The 23,808-nt window shown below is 43.3% G+C and overlaps 1 protein-coding gene across 1 annotated transcript in view; it reads left to right on the forward strand.

Annotated features, from left to right (window-relative positions):
• The first annotated feature begins 1,008 nt into the window (after window positions 1-1,008).
• The window catches only part of LOC134609421 (protein cordon-bleu-like), a 139,152-nt gene continuing 116,352 nt past the window's right edge, over window positions 1,009-23,808 (forward strand). The window contains exons 1-4 of the mRNA XM_063453097.1: window positions 1,009-1,082; window positions 1,403-1,512; window positions 3,680-5,571; window positions 13,236-13,343. Coding sequence (XP_063309167.1) covers window positions 1,009-1,082; window positions 1,403-1,512; window positions 3,680-5,571; window positions 13,236-13,343 — 2,184 coding nt within the window. The remainder of the gene's footprint in view (window positions 1,083-1,402; window positions 1,513-3,679; window positions 5,572-13,235; window positions 13,344-23,808) is intronic.

The following is a 23,808-nucleotide window of genomic DNA, read 5'->3' on the forward strand; positions in this document are numbered from 1 at the left end:
CTGTGGAACATCCAGGTGCTCTTATGCAAACTGTAAACGTGCAGCAATGTTTTGTTTGGACAGCAGTGGCATCCTCTGTGGTATCCTGCCATGAAATCCATTCTTGTTTCGTGTTTTACGTATTGTAGATTGTATTGTAACAGGGATGTTAGCATTTGCCAGTGACTTTTGTAAGTCTTTAGCTGACACTCTAGGATTCTTCTTCACCTCAATGAGCAGTCTCGCTGTGCTCTTGCAGTCATCTTTACAGGACGGCCACTCCTAGGGAGAGTAGCAGCAGTGCTGAACTTTCTCCATTTACAGACAATTTGTCTTACCATGGACTGATGAACAGCAAGGCTTTTGGGGATACTTTTATAACCCTTTCCAGCTTTAAACAAGTCAACAATTCTTAATCGTAGGTCTTCTGAGAGCTCTTTTGTGCGAGGCATCATTCACATCAGGCAATGCTTCTTGTGAAAAGCAAACCCAGAACTGGTGTGTGTTTTTTATAGGGCAGGGCAGCTGTAACCAACACCTCCAATCTCATCTCATTGATTGGACTCCAGTTGGCTGACATCTCACTCCAATTAGCTCTTGGAGATGTCATTAGTCTAGGGGTTCACATACTTTTTCTACCTGCACTGTGAATGTTTACATGGTGTGTTCAATAAATCATGGCAACATTTCATTCTTTGTGTGTTATTAGTTTAAGCAGACTGTGATTGTCTATTGTTGTGACTTAGATGATGATCAGAACACATTTTATGACCAATTTGTGCAGAAATCCATATCATTCCAAAGGGTTCACATACCGTCCCATGTATTCAAAGGGGCAGAAAAAGTGTCCCAAAATCCAATAAACCCAAATAATCGTTTCCAAAGGGCAATACCCCCAGTGGCAAGGTCACTTTTGCCACAGTATAGTATAACAAAACAATGTTTAAGATTTATTTGAACTGTGATATTGTATGTCCCATTTGAAAATATTATTAGCAGGGCTCAAAATTTATACCAGCCCTTTAGACAATGGCAAGTGAAAATTCATCCCTGGAGAGTAGCAAATTCAGAATAGTGAGCGTGACATTGACTGTCCACTCCATGTGAGGATCTTTAGTGCTATATGGAAGCACAGCATATTGTAACAATGGCTGCACAGCTCTGTGCGATTTTCTTGAAAAAACAGAGGATCAGCATACCCTTCTTTTTTCCTCCTAGAGATGCACAGCAGTTGTCTGACTTTCCAGAGTATAAGGACTGAGCTGCATGTGCTTCTCTCTTGTCATTCTCAGGAGTCATTGTGCATAGAACTTCAAATTTTAAGCCTCGCATAAGTTTTGTATAAATAACATTTGTCAGCTTAATTTTTGTATGATACCTAATATAGAGTAATCTTTAGATTTTTTTTTGATTTTTTTTGTAGTCCCAGCAGATCAGAGGATGATGTATCATTAGTTGAAGATGGTGAAGAAGACAAGTTTATTGCTTCCCAATTCCAGGATACATTTGCAGAGTTGGATGAAGATTCAGAAGGTACTTATTACAACAGTGGATGATCACTAGTAACACAAACAATAGATTTAATTTAGAAGTTAAAAAAGGGCATAAAACGTTTCTGATAAATAAATATTTAGCATTTATTGAGCAGCATTTCAAGTACACAGTTGAAAAAATAATAGTTTGTAGATTATATTTTCTAATCTAAATAAAGTTTAGGTCATGAAAAAAAAAAGCATTAATAGAGATGCAGTTGGAGGACAGATGTGATATGAATGAATGATGTGATATAGAAAAATATCCCAGGAAAATGATTGGTAATCAAACATATTATACATGCGTGAGCATGACTTATTGACTGTGCAAAAAGTAATCATCACAAGGTTTGCAAATGCAAACGCAAACCCACAAAGGTACTGTGTGTGTATATATATATATATATATATTTTTTTTTTTTTTTTTTTTTGTGAGAGGAAATGTGGTGGAACTGGGATGCTGAAAGGCTAGAAAATCCCTTAGTGAGCCAAAGAGATGCAGAGCGATACATGGGAAGCATGTGATACGATTGGCTGCTGTCGAACAGCAATGAGAGGAACTGGAGAATCTCTGTCCAAGTTCAAAGCCATGCACCAGCCAGCCCAGACACGCCAACGACCTTAGTGCCGGGGGCCCATGAACCCGCCAGAAGGCATCTAGCGGAGTTAGAAAGTTCCTGGACATCCCAAGGTCCTCTAAAATTAGCCATGCCAACAGGGTAAGCCACCCTTCAAGCACCAGAGGGTGAGGATGGCCATCGGGATCCAGAAGGAGAAGAGGGTCTGGCCCGAGCAGTCTGGGATCCAATTCCAGGACCAGGAGGAACCAAGGCTGTACCAATCAGAAGGGAGCCACAAGACGAATCAATCCCACTAGCAACAGACCTGAAGAAGCATCCTGTGCAGCATGGAGAATGGGGGCATAGTGGCGAGCCCCACTCCAATCCTGAAGAAAGGCATCCACCGCCAGAGAGTCTCAGTCTGGCTGCCAGCTTAAGAAGAGGGGCAGTTGCCGGTTGAGGCAAGTAAAGAACAAGTCTAGGCTGAGCAGACACCACAGCGTGAGAAGGGAGCAAAACAGAAGGATAGAGTCTTCAGTTGCTGAGGTCAAACATTAAACAAGAATCCCAGTTGGAGAGGCCGGGGATGTATTCCTCTCACACTTTGATGTTCCAAGCCAAACAGAAATTCCAAGAATCTCATGCCAGTGTTGCCACCGAGTGTCCCATTCAGGTGGTTGACGTATCGTACAGCCCACACATTGTCCATGCAGATAACCATCAGAAAAACTCAGGAGAGCGAAGGAACCTGCCAGTACCTCCAAACAGATGATGTACAGGTAAGAATTCTTGAGAGACCAGCGACCACCCATGGAGATGAGAATCTCACTCCAGATGAAGCGAACTTTGGAGGCAGGTAGACTCAGGGTCTCATTGACCGAGTCATTCAGGAATTCTAGAAATTCCATCCACCTTATGGGAGTCATCTACGACTTCTCCAAATTTATGAGGAAGCGTAGTCCTCTGCAGATGAAGCCAGAGAGTGATACCTCTGGCATGCAACAAGGCCATATATCGTCGCAGCAGCTTGGTGAAACACCAAGGTGCCATCAAGAGAGAAAAGGGCAGGCATGTAAAAAGTCTCTGGACTCTGCGGTGATGAGGACCGTGAGGTATGTGTCCTTGAGGTCCAGTTTCACCTTCCAATCTCCAGTGAGGAACAAAACGCAAAGAAAGTGATTTCCCTTAATCTTGAAATGCCTGTACTACACCAGAGCAGTCAGAGAATGGCGATTGATCACTGGCCACATCTGGCCACCCTTTTTTTAGAACCAGGAAAATATTGCTCACTGATGGGCAAGGCGACAGGCGCACAGCCTCTACTGCCCCTTAAAGGAATAGCTCATCCAGTCCTGCATTGACCAGACCGGAAGAAAAACAATTTTGAGGTGAGAGACACTTTTGCTTAAATAAAACTAGAAGAATTGCTGAGACTGGTAAAATGCATTCCCTGCCACATTAGACACTGTCCTCTCCTCTCTACCTCCTATACCATGTATGTTCTTTTCTTCAATCAGTGAATAATTATATATTTTATTATTATCATTCAGGGGCATTGCTAGGTTGCAAAAATACCAGCTTTTGAAATTGTATTTATTTATTTTTCAGATATGGATGAAACAGAAGTCAGAAATATTGATCATGCGGCTTCATATAGGTCAAGAACAGAAATTGATCTTGAAGTTCCGGTGACAATAATAGATGAAATCCCTGAAGTGAATATTTATACTTTAAAAGTAAATGCAAATGAAACAACTGATTCAAAGGAACACAATATGTTACAAGGAAATGTCCACTGCAAAGCCATAGATCAATCTAAGAACAATTATGAACGGAATGAAAGCAGACAAGAGAGGACAAAAAGTAAATCACCTTATTCACCAGGATTGGAATCTCATGACAAAAATCCTAAACAGAACAAAGATCCATTCATGCAGGGATCATTACAAAGAAAATATTACAATGGCAGTAGTGTAAACAAATGTGAACAAACAAATGAATTAAAGGAATCAAAGTCATCAATGCTTTTCCCTTCTACCATGCTAAGATCAGATTCAGGGCTAGATAAAGAAAGACCTGAATTGTTTACTAAAAAAGGGCAAACAATTAAAAATAAGCAAATAGTAGAAAACAATTTCACAAATGTAACAGAACAGACCTCACCTGTGCAAAAAATTGGTAATAAAGCATCAGAACCTGCAAAAGCGTCTTTATGGAGACAACAAACATATGAACCAAAATTTGGTATGAGGACATTTACTGTAGTTCCACCCAAGCCGGATGTAAAGAAATATGACAGAGACGTTTCTATTTCAGCCAGTGCCATTAAGATAGATGATCTTGGAAACCTAATCAACCCACAATCTTCATTTGATAAGAAATATTCAAATGATATTTCCAGTATTGAAATAGAAGGTCCTCTTGTTGAAAAAGCCAAAGAGTTCTGGAGATCAAATTCCATGGATAAGCAAGTAGGGGCCTCCAAAGAGCAACCTGGCAAAAATATTGCACCTGTTAAAAGTGTTAAGTTGAATCACCAAGAACCAGATACTAAATTCAATCCTCGATCATCAAAAGGATTAACACAGCAGACACTTAAAAATCATGCAAGTGACAGAGTTAATGGAGTAAAACAAAACAAACTAGTGCAGCCAACAATTCCTCAAGAGAAAATGATTATATTAGAGCATACCAACAAGTTGAGAACAGATCTGCCTTTTTTAAAACCTACCCAAAGAACATCAAGCCAATATGTTGCATCTGCCATTTTCAAGAATACTGAACCATCATTTATGAAATCACTGGAAAAGGTAGAAGCCATACAGGAAACTTACAGCGGTTATCAAATATTACCTTCTTCAAAAAGCAGTAGCATTGCTGTGAGAGAGCCAAATATTCAGAATATAACTGTAGAACGTCAGGAAACAAGTGCAGAATATAAAACACTTACCAGCAGTAATGTTTTAACGAAAGAAAACCATCCAAAAAGAGAACTGACCAACACAAGCAATGTTGTTCATGCACATATGCAGATTAATAAAAAAAATGATAAATTGTTTTATGAGCACTATAGGCTCAATGGATCTCTAAATATCTTGCAAAATAAATCTGTAACTGTATCAGAACAAAAGCTAGAAACAATTCGCAGTGTCTATGTATCTCCACCGTATGAATCTCAAGCCAGTTTCATGTCTGGGACCACTTCCAATGCCTTTCTAAAAGCTGTAAGGGACAAGTCTGCTAAACTTGAACAATCCAATTCATTTGGGTCCAGTAAAGAGCCAGCATTGTCTGTAATTATCATTGAAAAACAAGACAAACCAGATCTCATACCTTCTACAATAATTGACGAGACAGATAGAGGTGACACTATCTTTGGTCCAAAAGCAAAGTTAAGACCAGTTCTCCAGAAACCTGTACAAAAAGACATGTCACTTCATAGTGCACTTATGGATGCTATTCAGAGTGGTGAAGGCAAAGAAAAGCTTCGCAAAATACAGGTAAAATTCAGTGGATAAAAACATAAATAACTGAAAACCAATGATAAAATAATTTTTGGTATGAAATAGGATTTTGTAAAAGTTAAACATTTAGAAAAGAAGCAAATGTTAGTTAAGAATCATTTATGTGCTATCATTTAAGTTAAACCTTTACACATATATCACTGTATGTCACAATGTGATTGTTAGTTGAAAATGAAATTACCTCAAGGCTTCTTTAACTTAAATAAAGTAAAGTGGTGTAGAATTTTTCAGTATAAGTGTATGTCATGTATATTGATTCCATTATTACCAAACCACATAATTTTCTATCAACTAGATCAGTAGTTCTTAACCTTTTTTTCCAAGAACCTAGTTTATGCACGTGGCATTAGCTTGGTAGGCTATTCTTAAATTGGGAAAATTAAAGCAAGCATTAAAATATATTTCACAAAATACAACACCACTGTTGTTTTTACATTAAACAACTTATTGTGCCTTGGAGTAGATAAATATGATGTGCCTCTTCCTACCCATGTGTAATCCACTAAATTGACATGCGGCCTATGCACTGAATCATAAAAGCTACTAAAGTGGTCCAACAGTGCTTTTGAGCTTCTTCATGAACATATACACGAATATGTGCAAATGTTTTAGACTGGTGTGAAAAAGTGAATGGACAGAAAAAAAAGATCTCTCCAACTGGAGTGCAGGGCCCCACAACCTACCGCTCTGCATGTCACCCCCCCCCCCCCCATCCTCAAAGGAGACCTGACAGCTTCACCTCCTCTCTGCCAGGTCTCCTTCTCTTGTCCCTCGCGGCTCTGTGTGATGGGAGAGGCGGGACAGGAAGTGACATCACTTCCTGTTTACTCCTCTCACACAGAGCCGATCAGCAGGGGAAGGAGCAGCAGCCTGGGAGAGAAGAGGAAGCAGAGAGAAAGGTAGGCACTAATCACCCTTCCCCTAGTGACAGAGTGAGGGAGGGGGTGACTAGTGACAGAGTAAGGGAGGGAAGGGGTGACTAGCGTGAGGGACACAGAGTGAGGGAGGGAATGGGTGACACAGTGACAGAGGGAGGGGGTGACTAGTGACAGAGTGCGGGAGTGGGTGACTAGTGACAGAGTGAGGGGGTGACTAGTTAGGGAGGGAGTGACTAGTGACAGAGGGAGGGATGGGGTGACTAGTGATAGTCACCCACTGCCGCACTCTGTCACTAGGCACCCCCTACCTCTGTCACTGTGTCACCCATTCCCTCCCTCACTCTGTCACTAATCACCCCCTCACTCTGTCACTAGTCACCCTCTCCCCCACTCTGTCACAAGTCACCCACTCCCTCCCTCCCTCTGTCACCAGTCATCCCCTCACTCTGTCACCAGTCACCCCTTCCTTCCCTCACAGTGACAGAGTTAGGGAGGGAGTGACTAGTGATAGAGGGAGGGGGTGACAGAGTGAGGGGGTGACTAGTGACAGAGTGAGGGGGTGACTAGTGAGGGAGGGGGTGACTAGTGAGGGAGCGGGTGACTAGTGACAGAGCGGGTGACACAGTGACAGAGTTAGGGAGGGAGTGACTAGTGACAGAGAGAGGGATGGGGTGACACAGTGACAGAGTGAGGGGGTGACTAGTGACAGAGTGAGGGGGTGACTAGTGAGGTAAGAGGTGACTAGTGACAGAGCAGGTGACACAGTGACAGAGTTAGGGAGGGAGTGACTAGTGACAGAGAGAGGGATGGGGTTACTAGTGACAGTCACCCCCTCCCTCACTCTGTCACTAGTCACTACCTCACTCTGTCACTAGTCACTACCTCACTCTGTCACCAGTCATCCCCTCACTCTGTCACCGGTCATCCCTTCCCTCCCTCACTTTGCCACTAGTCACCCCCTCTCCCTCACTCTGTCACCAGTCACCCCCCCCTCACTGTGTCTCCCACTCACTCTGCCACCACTCAACCCCTCCCTCACTCACTCTGCCACCAGGTACCCCCTAAATCTGCCACCTGTCACAACCTCCCACACTCTTCCACCTGTCACTAGTCATCTCCTCTTCACTCTTGTCACTAGTCACCCACTCACTCTAGTGACAGAGTGAGGGCGGGTATGACTAGTGACAGAGTTAAGGAGGGAGTGACTAGTGACAGAGGGAGGGATGGGGTGACTAGTGACAGAGTGAGGGAGGGAGTGACTAGTGACAGAGTAAGGGAGGGAAGGTGTGACTAGCGTGAGGGACACAGAGTGAGGGAGGGAATGGGTGACACAGTGACAGAGGGAGGGGGTGACAGAGTGCGGGAGTGGGTGACTAGTGACAGAGTTAGGGAGGGGGTGACTAGTGACAGAGTTAGGGAGGGAGTGACTAGTGACAGAGGGAGGGATGGGGTGACTAGTGACAGTCACCACCTCCCTCACTCTGTCACTAGTCACCATCTCCCTCACTCTGTCACTGTGTCACCCCCTCCCTCTGTCACTAGTCACCCACTGCCGCACTCTGTCACTAGTCACCCCCTCCCTCTGTAACTGTTTCACTCATTCCCTCCCTCACTCTGTCACTTGTCACCCCTTCCTCACTCTGTCACTAGTCACCCCCTCTCTCACTCTGTCACCAGTCATCCCTCCCTTCCCTCACTCTGTCACCAGTCATCCCTTCCCTCACTCTGTCACCAGTCACCCCTCCCTTCCCTCACAGTGACAGAGTTAGGGAGGGAGTGACTAGTGACAGAGGGAGGGAGGGGGTGACACTGACAGAGTGAGGGGGTGACTAGTGACAGAGTGAGGGGGTGACTAGTGAGAGTGAGGGAGGGGGTGACTAGTGACAGAGCGGGTGACACAGTGACAGAGTTAGGGAGGGAGTGACTAGTGACAGTCACCCACTCTCTCACTCTGTCACTAGTCACTACCTCACTCGGTCACCAGTCATCCCCTCACTCCGTCACCAGTCATCCCTTCCCTCCCTCACTTTGCCACTAGTCATCTCTTCCCTCCCTCACTCTGCCACTAGTCACCCATTCTCTCACTCTGTCACTAGTCACCCCCTCTCCCTCCCTCTGTCACTAGTCACCCACTCCCTCACTCTGTCACCAGTCAACCCCTCCCTCACTCTGCCACCAGGTACCCCCTCACTCTGCCACCAGGTACCCCCTCAATCTGCCACCTGTCACAACCTCCCACACTCTTCCACCTGTCACCTTCTCCCTCACACACTCTGTCACCTGTCACATATGCATTCACACTGACACTATATACAAAAAAAGCACATGTAGTCATCCAGACATGCACAAGTGCATTCACACAGACTCAAATACAAACATGCATTAATACACAGGTCTTCACAATATACACATCCAAAGGAATGCCGTATTATGAGTTATATTTAACATTTATTTAATGCACATATATTTGGCCTTCAAAGGGCCTGGGATCTAATTTTGCCCGGGGGCCCCAAAGGCTCTCAGTCCGCCCCTGCACTCAGCCACTGCCTAACCCATTCAACAATATTGGAATCCAAACTTAAAGATTGCAGTTTATTGCAAGCCTTCTATGTGCAACAGTGTCAAAAACCTTACTGAAATCTAGGTAAGCAATGTCTACTGCAACACCCTGATCTATTATTTTAGTTGCCCAATCAAAAAAATCAATAAGATCAGTTTGGCATGATCTCCCTGAAGTAAAATCCATGTTGTCTCTGATCTTAAAATCCAAGTAATTTTAGATGTTCAACAATCCTATCCTTTAACATGGTTTCCATTACTTTCCTCACTACTGAAGTAAGGCTTCCTGGCCTATAGTTGTCCGACTCCTCCCTACTACCGTTCTTGTGAATGGGCACAACATTCGCTAACTTCCAATCTTCTGGGTCTACTCCTGTTAACAATAATTGGTTAAATAAATCTGTTAATGGTTTTGCTAGTACACCAATTTTTACTTCACTTAATGATTCATCATCACATTAATTATCATTAGCACCTGTTTGACATGATTGTTTAACATGTTAACGCTGTTACAGCGAGCTATGCCATACTGCGAGAAGTTGGCTTAAATAATGTAAGGACGATATTGCATGCCCCAGCGTTTTAGCCCCTCACTCACCCGCCTCCATACCCATGCTACAGAACGCGCATGAAGGACACGCCTGGCTACCTACTTTGGCCTCTTTATGCAGGACATATTTTAGCTAATGGTTAAGCAAACCAACTGTTTGCTGCATGGTTGCAAGCTGGGGCCTTAATAGATCGGATTTGTTGTTCCAGCACATCACACAGATGCATAATCCACTTTATCGAAAATAAATGTTTTATTTATGTATTTATAAAATATTTTATTGGGAAGGATACATTGAGGTTTCTCTAATTTTCAAGTATGTCCTGGGACCACAAAACATTACATTGTTTTTGATTCATGTGACAGGCATCCTTCCTCTATTGTTCTATGGTACAGTTACATAGACCCATACGCAGCAAACTGTGATGCAGTGTGTGGTCTGACACCTTTCTGTCATGGCCAGCGTTAAAAATTTTCGCAATCTGAGCTACTGTAGTAGATCTTCTGTGCGATCGTACCAAATAGGCTATCTTTCATTCTCCACGTGCCTAAATGAGTATTGGGTGCCCCAGGGCCGCCACCAGAAATTTTGGGGCCCCTAACTCAGCTCAGGGTCTGGGCCCCCTGGGGCCCGCCTCCAAATACCGCCCACTGGGTCCACACACAGACACAAACGCACACACTGATACAAAAGGACACAGATACATACTAACAGACACACATACTGAAACAGACATACACGCATACACGCATACAGGCATACATACTGACACACACATACTGAGACATACACACAGGCATACATAGTGACAGACAGACACATACTAACATACATACAGACACACATGCAAGAGGACATAAAGACATATACATACATACAGACACCGACATACATACATACACACACACACACACACACACACACACACATTCATACATACAGACACTGACATCCATACACACATACATTCATAATGGCATACAGACATACACAGACATACATTCATAATGGCATACAGACATACATACATACAGGCTGACATACATGCATATATACAGACATACTGACAGACATACATGCATACAGACATCCATACACACATACACACAGACCTACGTTCATAAGGATATGCAGACATACATTCATACTGACATACAGACATACATATATACATATATAATGGCATACAGACATACATATATGCATACATAGACATACATACAGACAGACATACATGCATACAGACATACATGTATGCATACAGACATACCCAAACATACATAGACAGACATACATACGTAGACATACATGCATGCAGTCAGACAGACATAGACATACACACAGACATACATACATAGACATACATGCATACAGACATACATACACACATACATACACACAGACATGCATGCATACAGACATACATACATACATACATAGACATACGGACAGACATACATGCATGCAGACAGACATACATACACAGACAGACATACACAGACAGACAGACAGACATACACATACATGCATCCAGACACACAGACATACATGCATACAGACATATACATGCAGACAGACACAGACAGACAGACATACATACACATACATGCAGACAGACACAGACAGACAGACATAGACATACACACAGACATACAGACAGACATACATACATAGACACACATGCATACAGACATACACATACAGACAGACAAACATACATAGACATACATACAGACATACATGCATGCATACAGACACAGACACACATACATACATGCACACACACAGCTCACACACACAGCCACCCTCCTGTCTCTTACCTTTTCTTTGCAGGAGGGTGGCTGGGGATGATGGGAGTCGGCGCGGCTCCCTCTTCACTGCCTGGCTCTCCCTCTTCACGGCTGGGCGCGCGCTCCTCACGCGCGGAGTGAGCTGGGAGGAAGTGATCACTTGCAGCTGCTTTTTTTTTTTTTTTAAAGGGGCCCGGTCGGGCTATACAACGGCCACAGCGCTGACCGGGCCCCTGAAGGAAGGGCCGCCGGGCCCGTGACAACTGTTATGGTTGTCACCCCCTGATGGCGGCCCTGGGGTGCCCATGACTCTAATGCTGGTTCCTTCCTTGCACCACTTTTGATAGGTACTAACTACTGCATGTGGATAACACCCCACAAGAGTTGCTGTTTTGGAGATGCTCTGACCTAGTGATCCGTTGGTGTATATATGTGTATTATATATAATGGAACAAAAAATATATATTTTTATTGTTTAGAAAATGCTAAAAATGCTGTGCTTTCACCAAATCAGAAAGTGATTGGTGATTGTTCTTCATATTAAGGAGCAAGCTATAATGGCTGCATGTCCTTAGTTCTGTTTCATATTGCTTTTGAGTAGTGTGACACAAACTGTGGGTACACGTGGGGATCCTTAGTTGGCATAGTCACCAAATCAGAAGTTCCATTCACTCTGACTACCAATGACATTTATATATGGATGGCATGGCAAATATTGGCTTTGTTTCAGCTGCAATGCTCAGCTACTGAATGTTGTTTAGATTTAGACAAAATTAATATTGCTTACAGGAGGTGGTAATGCAATACTAGTGAGATACCAAACAAGGTATTTGGATGCTTGATGACCCTCTGTGTGGGTTAAACCACTGTTTACTGTGGTTAGTGAACCCTTTTCATGTGACACAACAAGAACCTTTTACTCTCCACCCCCACTCCCTGCACCACATGCCCCAGTCAGACAGCATACCGGCCCCAGCTTACCTGCTGCATCAGTCACTGAGTCTGAGACTCAGAGCAGCCAGCCAGCCAGCTATCTGCCGAGGCCGCCCACAGCACCAGGAAGAATGTTATTATCTGATAATGACAGCAGGGGCCCACAGTGCGGCCGGGCCCGGTCGCAATTGCGACCCCTGTAAGTACGCCACTGACTCTACATTATTGCCAGAATCCAGTGGAAAGGCAAAATTGATAGAGGATGAAGAAGCATAAAATATGGAAGGGTTGAAACCTTTGGGAAAAGGAATAAAGGCTTGCGCAAATAGGAGTGGGGGTATATATCTGTCTAGTAAAAACCAAAGAAAAAGTTACATGCGCTCTCTCCTGAATCCCTATGTATAGTTAAACAAATGGAGGTAATAAAATTTAGTTTCTCCAATGGCCATTGGAAGGAATGCCCGCCTGCCAACGTCATATATATAAAAAAAATACCCCTCTCTGTCTCATTAGAGATATCTTTGCCAGAAGCTCAAGGAAGCAAGGTGAAAGGTCAGTACAGGAGACGCCAAGGGGGGTCTGCCTTAACGTTGGCAGGCGGACATTCCTTCCAATGGCCATTTGTTTAAATATACATAGGGATTTAGGAGCGAGCGCATGTAACTTTTTCTTTGGTTTTTACTGTATATATTGGGGCTGATGTGTAATGTGGCCATTGCTGTCGCCCAGGAGTGATGGGACTGAGCGCAGGACTTATCTTTTTGTATTGATATCTATCTATCTTTCTATCTACCTATCTATACATTTGTGTGTGTTTCAAAATGTATAATGCAATATTGTTTTGGTGAGGGTGTATGCTCAGTTAGGCCATAAAGTAAAACTATTTTTACATTAATATAAATTAACATACAATCCTATATTTACATTAGAGTTCACTAACAAATGGAGAGGAAAATAATTTTGCGGAGGCAGAAAATGAGAGGTCTGCACTATTGTCAGCAATTCGGGCTCACAATGGTCTTTCAAGACTGAAAAAAGTAAGTACAGCATCATGAATAAGTTCTTTCCCAATGTTTGTATTATTTCTGTTAGCAAAATAATTTTGTGCGACATAAATTAAGTGGTTTTATGGTGATAAGGCCCTGCAGTTTAACAGCAAAATCCTTTGCTATATAGAAGTTAAATTACTTTGTTTATGCAGCTCTAACCATATCTTCACTTCCTGGGACTGACTTTAGTGTCTAAACGTTTTAGGTTCTCTTATTGCACAATTTGTTTAATTTAGAATTGTTTATATCCTGCCCTGTTGATTGCCTGCTGAAGTCTACATAAGTAGGAGAAAAGAACGTATCAAGTAAATTATAAATAAACACTGTGGTCTAATATCTGATAAAAACAAAATGTTCCTTTTTTTTTAATTAAAATTGTGTGAGTCACAGTAAGGGGTGATGTGGCTAGGGCAGCATAAAGGAAATTATTTAACTTGCTGAAAATTGAATAATAAAACTGCAGGGGCATGCTATATACACCAAAACTGCTTACAGAGCTTAAAGGACCACTATAGTGCCAGGAAAACAAACTTGTTTTCCTGGCACTATAGTATTAATAGGTCCCCCCCACCCTCATGGTCCCCCTCCCGCCGGGCTGAAGGAGGAAGAAGGGGTTAATCCCTTACCTTTCTCCAGCGCCAAGCTTCCTCGGTGCTGGGGACTCTCCTCCTCCTTCCGACGTCATTGGCTGAATGCGCATGCGCGGCATTGAGCTTAAGTGGTCTGCGTGCCTATAGTGGTCCTTTAATTGTTTTGTGTGTTTGTATATGTATTGCACAGCCATGTTACAGTTCTTCCACCTATTTCATGTGTACCCTATTAAGGATTAATAAGTGTGCAGGAGTTCATAAATATACCCTTCTCTATCATTGGATACCTTTTATCTGAAAGCAGCAAGGTAAATTGTCATTGTAGGACTTCCCTTAGAAGTTTGCCTTAATGGGGCAGGTGAGCTAACACTTTAATGGTCACTGGAGTGATATTAAAACCTTTTCATTTAAATATGCATAGGGATTTGGTAGAGTGCACAGGTAACTAATTATGTTTTGTGATACGTATTTGGGTAGGTTTGGATTAAGAACCTATTGGGCCTGGTGCTGACAATTATGATGGGCCTAATTACAGAATCTTTTTGACAGAAACCACTAAACCAGTTATACCTCCCAAGTATCATGTATCTTGTGGAGGTGATGCTGGAGGAAATTGCAGGATGCATTTATAAGAATACACATTAAGTGGTGTTGAGACCAGGACAGAGGAGAAAGTTCTTGGATGAGTTTATTGATTTGTGTGCCTCCTTGATGGTTTATATATGCCTCCACTGCCCTGATTAAAATCCAAGGGCTCTTGATGACATGTTTTAGTTTTCTGACAGCATGAGAGATGGCTTTTAACTCCCTGAGATTTGAATGCTGGATGCCAGGATCTATGAATATTTGTTATTTCTGTGTGTGCTCTCCATCCTGTTAGACTGACATCCATGGTAATGGTTTGCCAAGATGGATCTTCTAGAGGGAAGCCCCTGAGAATGTTGTATTCTACTCGAGCCAGAGATTAAACAAGGACACTCCAGACGCAGGTCATTGAAGAACAAAGGCTGTTTATTATTTTGCAGCTGCAAAGTCCCAGCACCTTTATTATAAAGATACGATGTACTGGGCACTAGTCAGTTTCCAAACAAAGAATATATACTGTAAGTGACATATCCCATACATATACAGAGAATACAGAAATTACACCTACATTACTATGGTTACATCCAATTATTAAACTAAAACGTATCTCTTACACATGTTATCTAATAGTGGGTGTTCCTGACATTTCACACATGCGCCCTGGTCCAAGATAGTTGCAGAGTAGTTTTAACCATGTGAGTATTGAACTTTATTTAAACATCCTGTAGCTTCTAATACAAGAAGATACCATCTTAGTTGATACTTCACCCAATGAGGAATGTAAATGCATTGGTCCCAGTCGGATCTCTTGTTGTTGAACTGGTTCAGGAAGTTCTTCTGAATCAGTCCAGAGTTTCATTGGTACCAGCGAACAAGACTGATTGTAGAAGTCAGAGAACCCAGCCTGCTCATATAGGTCCTGGCTGTTTTTTAAAGATTTGAAGAATCTTCTATTTGATTTGTGACGATCTTTCGGGGGAGAGATTAATTTTCTAAGCTTTCATGTCTATTAGAGTCCCCAATAACACTATTTGTTATAAGGGAGTTATTGAGCTTTTCTCTTTGTTGATTATCCAACCATGTTCCTTAAGACATGACAATGCTTGATTGGTGTGGGACACGGCTTTATTGAATGTTTATTGAATGATCAGAGTAACATCCAGGTAGTGAAATATTGTATTGTCTTTGTTCCTAAGTAAGGAGGAGGCTGAAGATTTGTGAAAAGCTTGGGAGCCAGGCTTAGGCCAAATGGAAGGCCTTTGAACTGGAAATGTATTGTAAAGATGAAAAAGCGAAGGGACTTGAAGTGTTGCTTGTGCATGGGAATCTGGTAATAAGCATCCTTTAAGTCTATCGAAGTTACCCAATCTCCTTGATTTATGAAAGGAATAAGACAGCTCCTTCGGTTATGTGTTTAGACTCTTTAGATCTATTATGAGTCTCCAACTCCCATTGGATTTTGGGGTCAGAAATACATTGGAGTATAGACCTCTGAATATTTCTGGATAAGGAACTTCTTCTATTACTCCCAGTTGAAGAAGCTTGAAAATGTTTTCTGACCTGGCTTGTCCTTTTTTTCCTAGAGGAACAGAAGACCCCTTGAAAACATTGATCTTTGGAAAAATCTTGAATTCTATCCTGTAACCTTGCTCTATAATAGACAGGACCCAAGAATCTAAAATATTTTTGGCCCAGAGTGAGTGGAAGTGTTGGAGTCTTCCACCTATGCATTCTGGCTTTGCCAGCACAGCTGTAGAAACTTTTAGTAGTAGTGAGGGATCCTCTTCCTCTATTGGTTTTGGTATTGGAGGAAGACAAGTAGGAAACCATCCTGGAGAAATTTTCAGAGTTTTTTTTTCCAAGACGGTAGAATCTGCTTTCCCGAAAGGATCAATCTTGAAAATTTTTGTCTTTTCATGATGACTAACAAAAGGATTATTTTCCTTGAGGCAGAAACACGTTTTTTGCTGTCAGCTGCCTTTTATAATAGCCTAATCTAAAACTTTCCCAAAAAGGTGGTCTCCCTGAAAAGCCTAGGAACATAAGAAAGCTTTGGAATCATAGTCAGCTCCCCAGGAATGAAGCCAGAGAGCCATTCTAGTGGCTGCAAATTGCAATGATCCTGGTTATGTCCAAGGAGGCTACCAAGCTGCATTCTGAAGCAATCTTGAAATCTCTGAGGTTATTGATAAGATGGTCTCTACTCACTCCTCTGGATATGTCTTCTTTCAGGTTGTGCAGCCAAACTTTAACTGCTCTGGATAGTGCTGTGAGAGCAATAACTGGATGAAGAGCAAAGCCCAGCAACAAATAATTGATAACATTGGAATCCAATCTTTTCTTCATGGTGTGATCCTTGTCTGCAGTTAGCACGGTCCTTTTGGGTACAAACATGCACAGTATTTTAAAAGTAACTTAATTCCAGGCACTTTATTGTTGAGCTTCACCACGGAGACAACAGCAAAAAAAAAAAACAATAATGTAACACAAATCCCTATAAACAAAAGCCTAGCTTATCACTAACTAACATCAGATTCCCTATCTCTCAGGGGTTAAACTATAACAAAAATAATATTGGTTTCACTACCCTAGTGTCTTTGTCAGCTCTCTGCACTCCAGTGTTTAGTCAGCCTGCTGCTTCCAGCCCTTCAAGAGAGAAACAAACAAACATTCTCCCTTACCTGCCTAGCAGGGAGGGGTTTATTCCCACTGCTGAAGCTGATTACCTGCAGCTGAGCAGTGGGTTGGAGACAGTCCAAACCCTGGCCTGGACCTAGTCTCCCAAGAAAAACAAATAAACAGCGGAGTGGAGCACTGGCCCACCCTTCTCTCCAAATGCTCCACCCCAGGGGCCCATAACTAAATATGCACTTAAGTTCTATACATACACACTCCCCCTGGGGTTAAAGATCATATGCCTCTCTGAACAATGGAGTTGAAATATAAACTCCCTCGGAGACCACCCCATTCACCTTATCACAATGGGTTCTCTTAAGTATGCCATGGAGTCTATTGGAATGGGTGTCCAAGATTTACAGTCCTATGAGGCAAAGGGATAGCTTTTTTTAAGTCTTATTTTTACATGTAGATAAAATTAATTAGGTCCAAATTCTCAGGATTTCTGTAGGAAAGAAGGTTTATTGTAACAAAAACTGCAACATTTCAGCCTACACAGAGGCCTTTATCAAGCCTCTGTGTAGGCCATAACGTTGCAGTTTTTATTACAATAATCTGCCTTCCTGCAGTAATCCTGAGTGCCTGGACCGAATTTATTTTACCTATTAAACTGGGTTTTGCCAATCTCGGCCCTGATAAGCAACTGGATTCCTAAGTGTGAGTGCGGTATCCTTTGTTTGTGAATTACTACAGTTATTTTTTAATGTAGACCTCTTCTCGGGTTTCCCCCATTCTTCATAAATCATCTCCTTAATAGTGGGATGTACCAGAGAATTTTGAGGATTTAAAATCTTCAAAAAATCTGGAAGGCGTGGCTTGGCAGCTCGTGGACATGTACGCGTGAGCCGTCAGCTCCTGTGAGGGTGACCCAAAACACAGCAATAAGCAGAGCATAGGTTACCTCAACATACATGGAAAAATATCCCCGGATTAAGGAAAGCCACCATGTCACAGCGAACCGGCAAAAAAAACCAGAAAACTGCGCCCTGCAGTGATTCAAATATCAGCATTAACACCGCCACGTGCTCAAATCCAAGATGGCACAGATGGGCCTACATCGCCTACGGCCTGCTCTGACAGGAGTGACAGCACCACTATCTCGACAACAAACACAGCCCCTGCCTCGGAAATGGCACTGCAGAGAATGCTACAAGAACTACAGCACATCTTACAAGCAGAGTTTACAAAGCTGGCCCAGGATGTACATGCCAACATCAAAGCCATAGGTGAGTCCACCACGCAACTATAAGATAAAACTGAGTTGATTATTGAGGCTCACAATAATTTGGCCAAAGCCTACGAATTCTTTGAGGCGAGATTATAGTCTCTCTCGGCAATAGTGGAGACCACGAGAATCGCGACAGGCACAATAATATATGCCTGCGCGGCATACCGGAAGAAATCAAACCTTCTGAACTGCAGGACTATACAACAGCCTTGTTCAAGACCCTGTCTCCACCGTCTCCACCATCTGCCAAGGCCAGGATTTTTTGCGCCCTCAACTCCCAGGGATGTGCTCATGCGAGTCCACTACTTCACGTCAAAAGAACACATCATCGAGACACTGGAATTAACCCGACCAGTGCCGCAATCCACGAACACACCGGGCTCCTAAGCTGACACACAGCAGCACCACACTATGGGGAAAAAGAGCAAAAAGCAGAAAGCAGATCCAAGCATGGGATCCAGAGATATCGGAGCTTTTCTCCGCGCAGCCTCACGGCCTGCAGGTTCCAAGATGGTGCCTGAAGCTTATACCACACAATCCTCGGACGAGGACAGCTACTATGCAGAGCCTGCAATACCTAACCGAGCACTACAGGTACCTCAGGGACCCATGGACATGGGGGACGCTGCAACAGCCACTAAGGCAGATATTAAAGCTTTGGTTGAGGACATTCAGTCCATGTTCCAAGCGGACATGGTACTGGTAAGAGCAGACATAACCACACTCACCAACAAAGTGGCAAATTTGGAGGTAGGCCTGGGGGACACCAAACTAGCACAAAGCACCACGGGCGCGGCGCTGAGCTCCCTCCGCAAGCAATATGTGGACCAACAAGTCCAACTGGCTGGCATGGAGGACCGGAATAGGGCAAGGAACCTAATGGTCCGAGGAGTGCCGGAGACAATCACCGGCTCTGAATTACCGCACTATTGCCGACGGCTTACAGCTGTCACGATTCTGGGAACCCAACACGCTAACACACACACAGACACACACACAGAAAGTGTGCAGTACCGGTCCTTAGAGTGGCCGGGCTAAGCACACACAGAATAGTCAGGAGACAAGCCGAGTAAGGGGAACCAGAAAACAGAATAACGAGAAACAAGCCGTGGTCAAAGGGTAGGAGAAAGACACAAAGTCAGTATAACAAGATAGAGAGTACGTAACCAGATAGCACACGTTCAGAATCAATACTATAAAGCAAAGACCACAACAGGGCAGGGAGGAACAGGAAAGGTAAGTATTTAAACCAGAAGGTTAATTCTGATTGGATAATTTCCAATCAGAATTAACAATCACACGTGGGAGATATCTAAACCTCCCACTGTGATTGAGGCACTGTGCCTTTAACGCCGGGTCAGGTGACTGACCCCGGCGTGTAACAAATTGGGCAGTCTCCCAGCGTGCAGCGTCATGCATGCTGCCGCTGGGGGACTTGGAGGAAGACGCGGGCGGCATCCGTGGCTGGGAGGATGCCGCCCGACGAACACATGGCAGGAAGGGGACCGCGGACGGCTGGAGGGTGAGTGCCGCGAGCGGACTGCAGCCTCCCCTCGCAGCCACCCACTGGATCCTGACAACAGTCACGCTATTGACACCGCGACAGGTAAAATTGGTCACGATAGACTCTTGCAACAGACTCACCAGAGCAGCCTCCATGCCACGCGAAGGAGCCAGCGATGTAATGATCAAGTCTGTGCGGGACTCTGACAGGGGACTGCTCATGAGGGCTGAGAGAGGCTTCCCCACAGTAGCATTTGAGGGGGCACAACTGGCGTTTTACAGCGACTTCTCAAAACATACCATGTTGTGGCGGAAATCCCTCCGTCCGGCCACTCAGCTACTCCAGGAACAAGCCATCCCCTACAAGTGGGGCCCACATCGTCTCCAGGCAGAAAAGGCGGGCAAGACACATAAGCTCTCACACGCATCCGACATACCAGCCTTCCTGCAGGCACTTGGCCTCCCAGCGCTGAAGACACAAGCGAAAACTCATCCTAAATTGCGCTCTTTCTATGTCTTCACAACAATGGCTCTGTAAGTCACCGAATAATCCTATATGTTAAGCCACCCCCCCCCATTTGCCCCCAGAGTACGCAAAGTAGCTTGTAACCTACCGACAACTCACTGCAGCACTCTCAGCTAGCAACCTGGACAGCCCAGCCCAGCTAGGACACGCATACCCACCCGAGCATACCTGACTTAGGTCCCACGCTCAATACACCCAAACCTTGAGGTGCCTTAGTTCCCACTGCGGGACATAACCCGACACCAAGCATACCGGCACTTATCTAGACAGATGCAACCTCCCTTACCATATCAGTGTCAAAGCGCTATAGAAGGGGCGACAGAGGGTTAACTAGGCCAAAAAAAACGGGTAGTCCTCACCCATGTGTAACAACTGTTATTGAGCGTAATGGTTTATGTCTTGAAATGCGAGTATAACACGTGACATTGTTTTATTGTGCTGTACCCACAAAAATAAAGAATATAATTATTTTTTTTTTTTTAAAAACACATCATGCGAGCAGCCAGAAATCCTGACCCCATGTCAACAATGAACCATATACCTTTATAAACATCTATGGCCGTCATGAAAACCAAGTAGCATTCCTAAACAAGATACTGTCCATAACACACGCACATACGTTTGGCACTGTGGTAATCGGGGGAGACACTAACTTCCTCCTAGACCACTCTATAGACACTTAATCAGCTGCTACGGTCTCAAAGACCACCTCCCAAAAGCACTCTAACATATCCAATCAAATTGGGAAATGCTTGCATGACTCAGGGTTTGTGGACATTTGGCGAGTGTTACACCCTTCTGAAAAGGATTATACTTTCCATTCCCATGTCCACAAGTCCTATTCCAGGATGGACAGATTCATGACCCATACTTTGTTAATCCCACAAATACAATCAACATACATAGGACTCAAAACTTGGTCCGATCATGCCCCGTCACCCTTATGTTGAAAGAACAATTCCCCAACAAGGGAACAGGCTCCTGGCGACTCAACGAGTCCCTCCTATATAACCCCCAAATCATCGCACAAATCAAAGCAGACATTGAATCGTATTTTGATGCAAATATTACCACTGACTCATCTATATAGATGGTGTGGCAAGCTCAGATGTCTGTTTATCAAGCATGCCAGCTATGCCAAAAGGCAAAGAAATGCCACACACACCCTGTTCCAAATTATTATGCAAATTCTATTTGTGTCACAAAGATAAAATATTTTCTTTTTCAGTTTAACTCATGGAGGCATTGTGTCTCTATGGCTCTTTTGATCACTGAAAACAGTCTCGGACACCTGTGATAATTAGATTGCCAGGTGAGCCCAATTTAAGGAAAAACTACTAAAGGAGGGTGTTCCACATTATTAAGCAGAGCACCATTTGCATGCAATATGGGGAAGAAAAATTATCTCTCTGCTGCCGAAAAGAGTGAAATAGTTCAATGCCTTATCTATGCCTATCTATGAAAACATTAGATATTTCACGAAAACCTAAGCCTGATCATCCCACTATTAAGAGATTTGTGGCTGATTCAGAGCACAGACGGGTTTGAGCAGATAAAGGCACATTGAGGAAGATTTCTGCCAGATCCATGCATCGGATCAAGAGAGCAGCTGCTAAAATACCATTATATAGCAGCAAACAGATATTTGAAGCTGCTGGTGCCTCTGGAGTCCCACGGACATCAAGTTGTAGAGTCCTCCAGAGTTTTACAACTGTGCATAAACCTTCTATTCAGCCATCACTAGCCAATGCTCACAAGCAGAAATGACTGCATTGGGCAGAAAAATACATGAAGATTAATTTTCAAACAGTCCTGTTCACTGATGAGTGCCGTGCAACCCTGGATGGTCCAGATGGATGGAGTAATGGATGGTTGGTGGACGGCCACCCTGTTTCAACAAGGCTGCAACATCAGCAAGGTGGTGGTGTAGTCATGTTTTGGGTCGGAATTATGGGAAGAGAGCTGGTCGGCCACTTTAGGGTCACCGAAGGTGTAAAGATGACCTCTGCAAAGTATGTGGAGTTTCTGACTGACCACTTTCTTCCCTGGTACAGAAGGAAGAACTATGTTTTCCGTAATAAAATCATCTTCATGCATGACAATGCACCATCTCATGCTGCAAAGAATACCTCTGCATCAATGGCTGATATGGGGATAAAAGGAGAGAAAGTCATGGTGTGGCCTCCATCCTCCCCTGACCTCAATCCTATTGAGAACCTTTGGAGCATCCTCAAGCAAAAGATCTATGAGGGTGGGAGGCAGTTTACATGCTATTCTGACATCTTGCAAACAAATTCAAGCAGAAACTGTCCAAAAACTCACAAGTTCAATGGATGCAAGACTTGTGAAGCTGCTATCAAATAAGGGTTCCTATGTTAAAATGTAACGTGACCTGTTAAAATGTTTAAAAAGTTAAAATGGTGTTATACGTTTGATTGAAATAGCTTTTGATTTCAATAAAATTACAATTTTCAGTTCTTTACAACATGTAAAGTGTTTTGAAACTTACGATGCGTAATAATTTGGAACAGTGCTTTATAAGTTTTTTTATGTTTAAAAAAATTACTGTTATCATTAGGAGGTTTGTTCAAGAAAATTTTAATTGTACTCTTATAGTTGATAACATGAGAATTGTGCTGACTTATTTACATCAATTATTTAGGTAAATTAGAAAAATATCATTTGATGAATAATTTGGAACAGGGTGGATAAAAACCTAATTAACCAAATAACAACCCTCACCCACATCAATAAAGCAAACCCCATCCCCAATGCATTATGAAAAGCTTAGGACCTTACAAGCTCAATTACACGAAATAGACTTAGATAAGGCCAACTGCATTCTCCAAAGATATAAACATAAATTTTTCGCCCAGGGAAACAAATCTAGCTCAGTGCTGGCAACAAAGCTGAAGGCATGCATGGCTACATCGCGCATTGCCTACATCCACTCCTCAGACGAAGACTCATGAACCCACAAGACATAGTAGAAGAGTTTGCTAACTATTACAGCTCCTTATACAATCTTAAAGATGATCCAGCCACACACACACACACACCATACATAGACCACATACAAGCCTTTCCAGACACAGTGGACCTTCCACATCTAGCGCCCGTGGAAATAGATCAAATCACACAACCATGCACAGAAACAGAACTCCATCAAACCATTTCTAAATTGCGTCCACAGAAATCACCTGGACCTGATGACTTTACCAATCTTTACCAATCTTTACTATCAGACGTTCACAGAGGCTTTGACCCCACACCTCACACAATTCCTCAACCACTGCTTTACTATGGGAACTATGCCACCTGCCATGTTGCAAGCAGATAAATGAC

The sequence above is a fragment of the Pelobates fuscus genome, chromosome 4 (assembly GCF_036172605.1).
Source record: "Pelobates fuscus isolate aPelFus1 chromosome 4, aPelFus1.pri, whole genome shotgun sequence".
In the NCBI taxonomy this organism is placed as follows: Eukaryota; Metazoa; Chordata; class Amphibia; order Anura; family Pelobatidae; genus Pelobates; species Pelobates fuscus.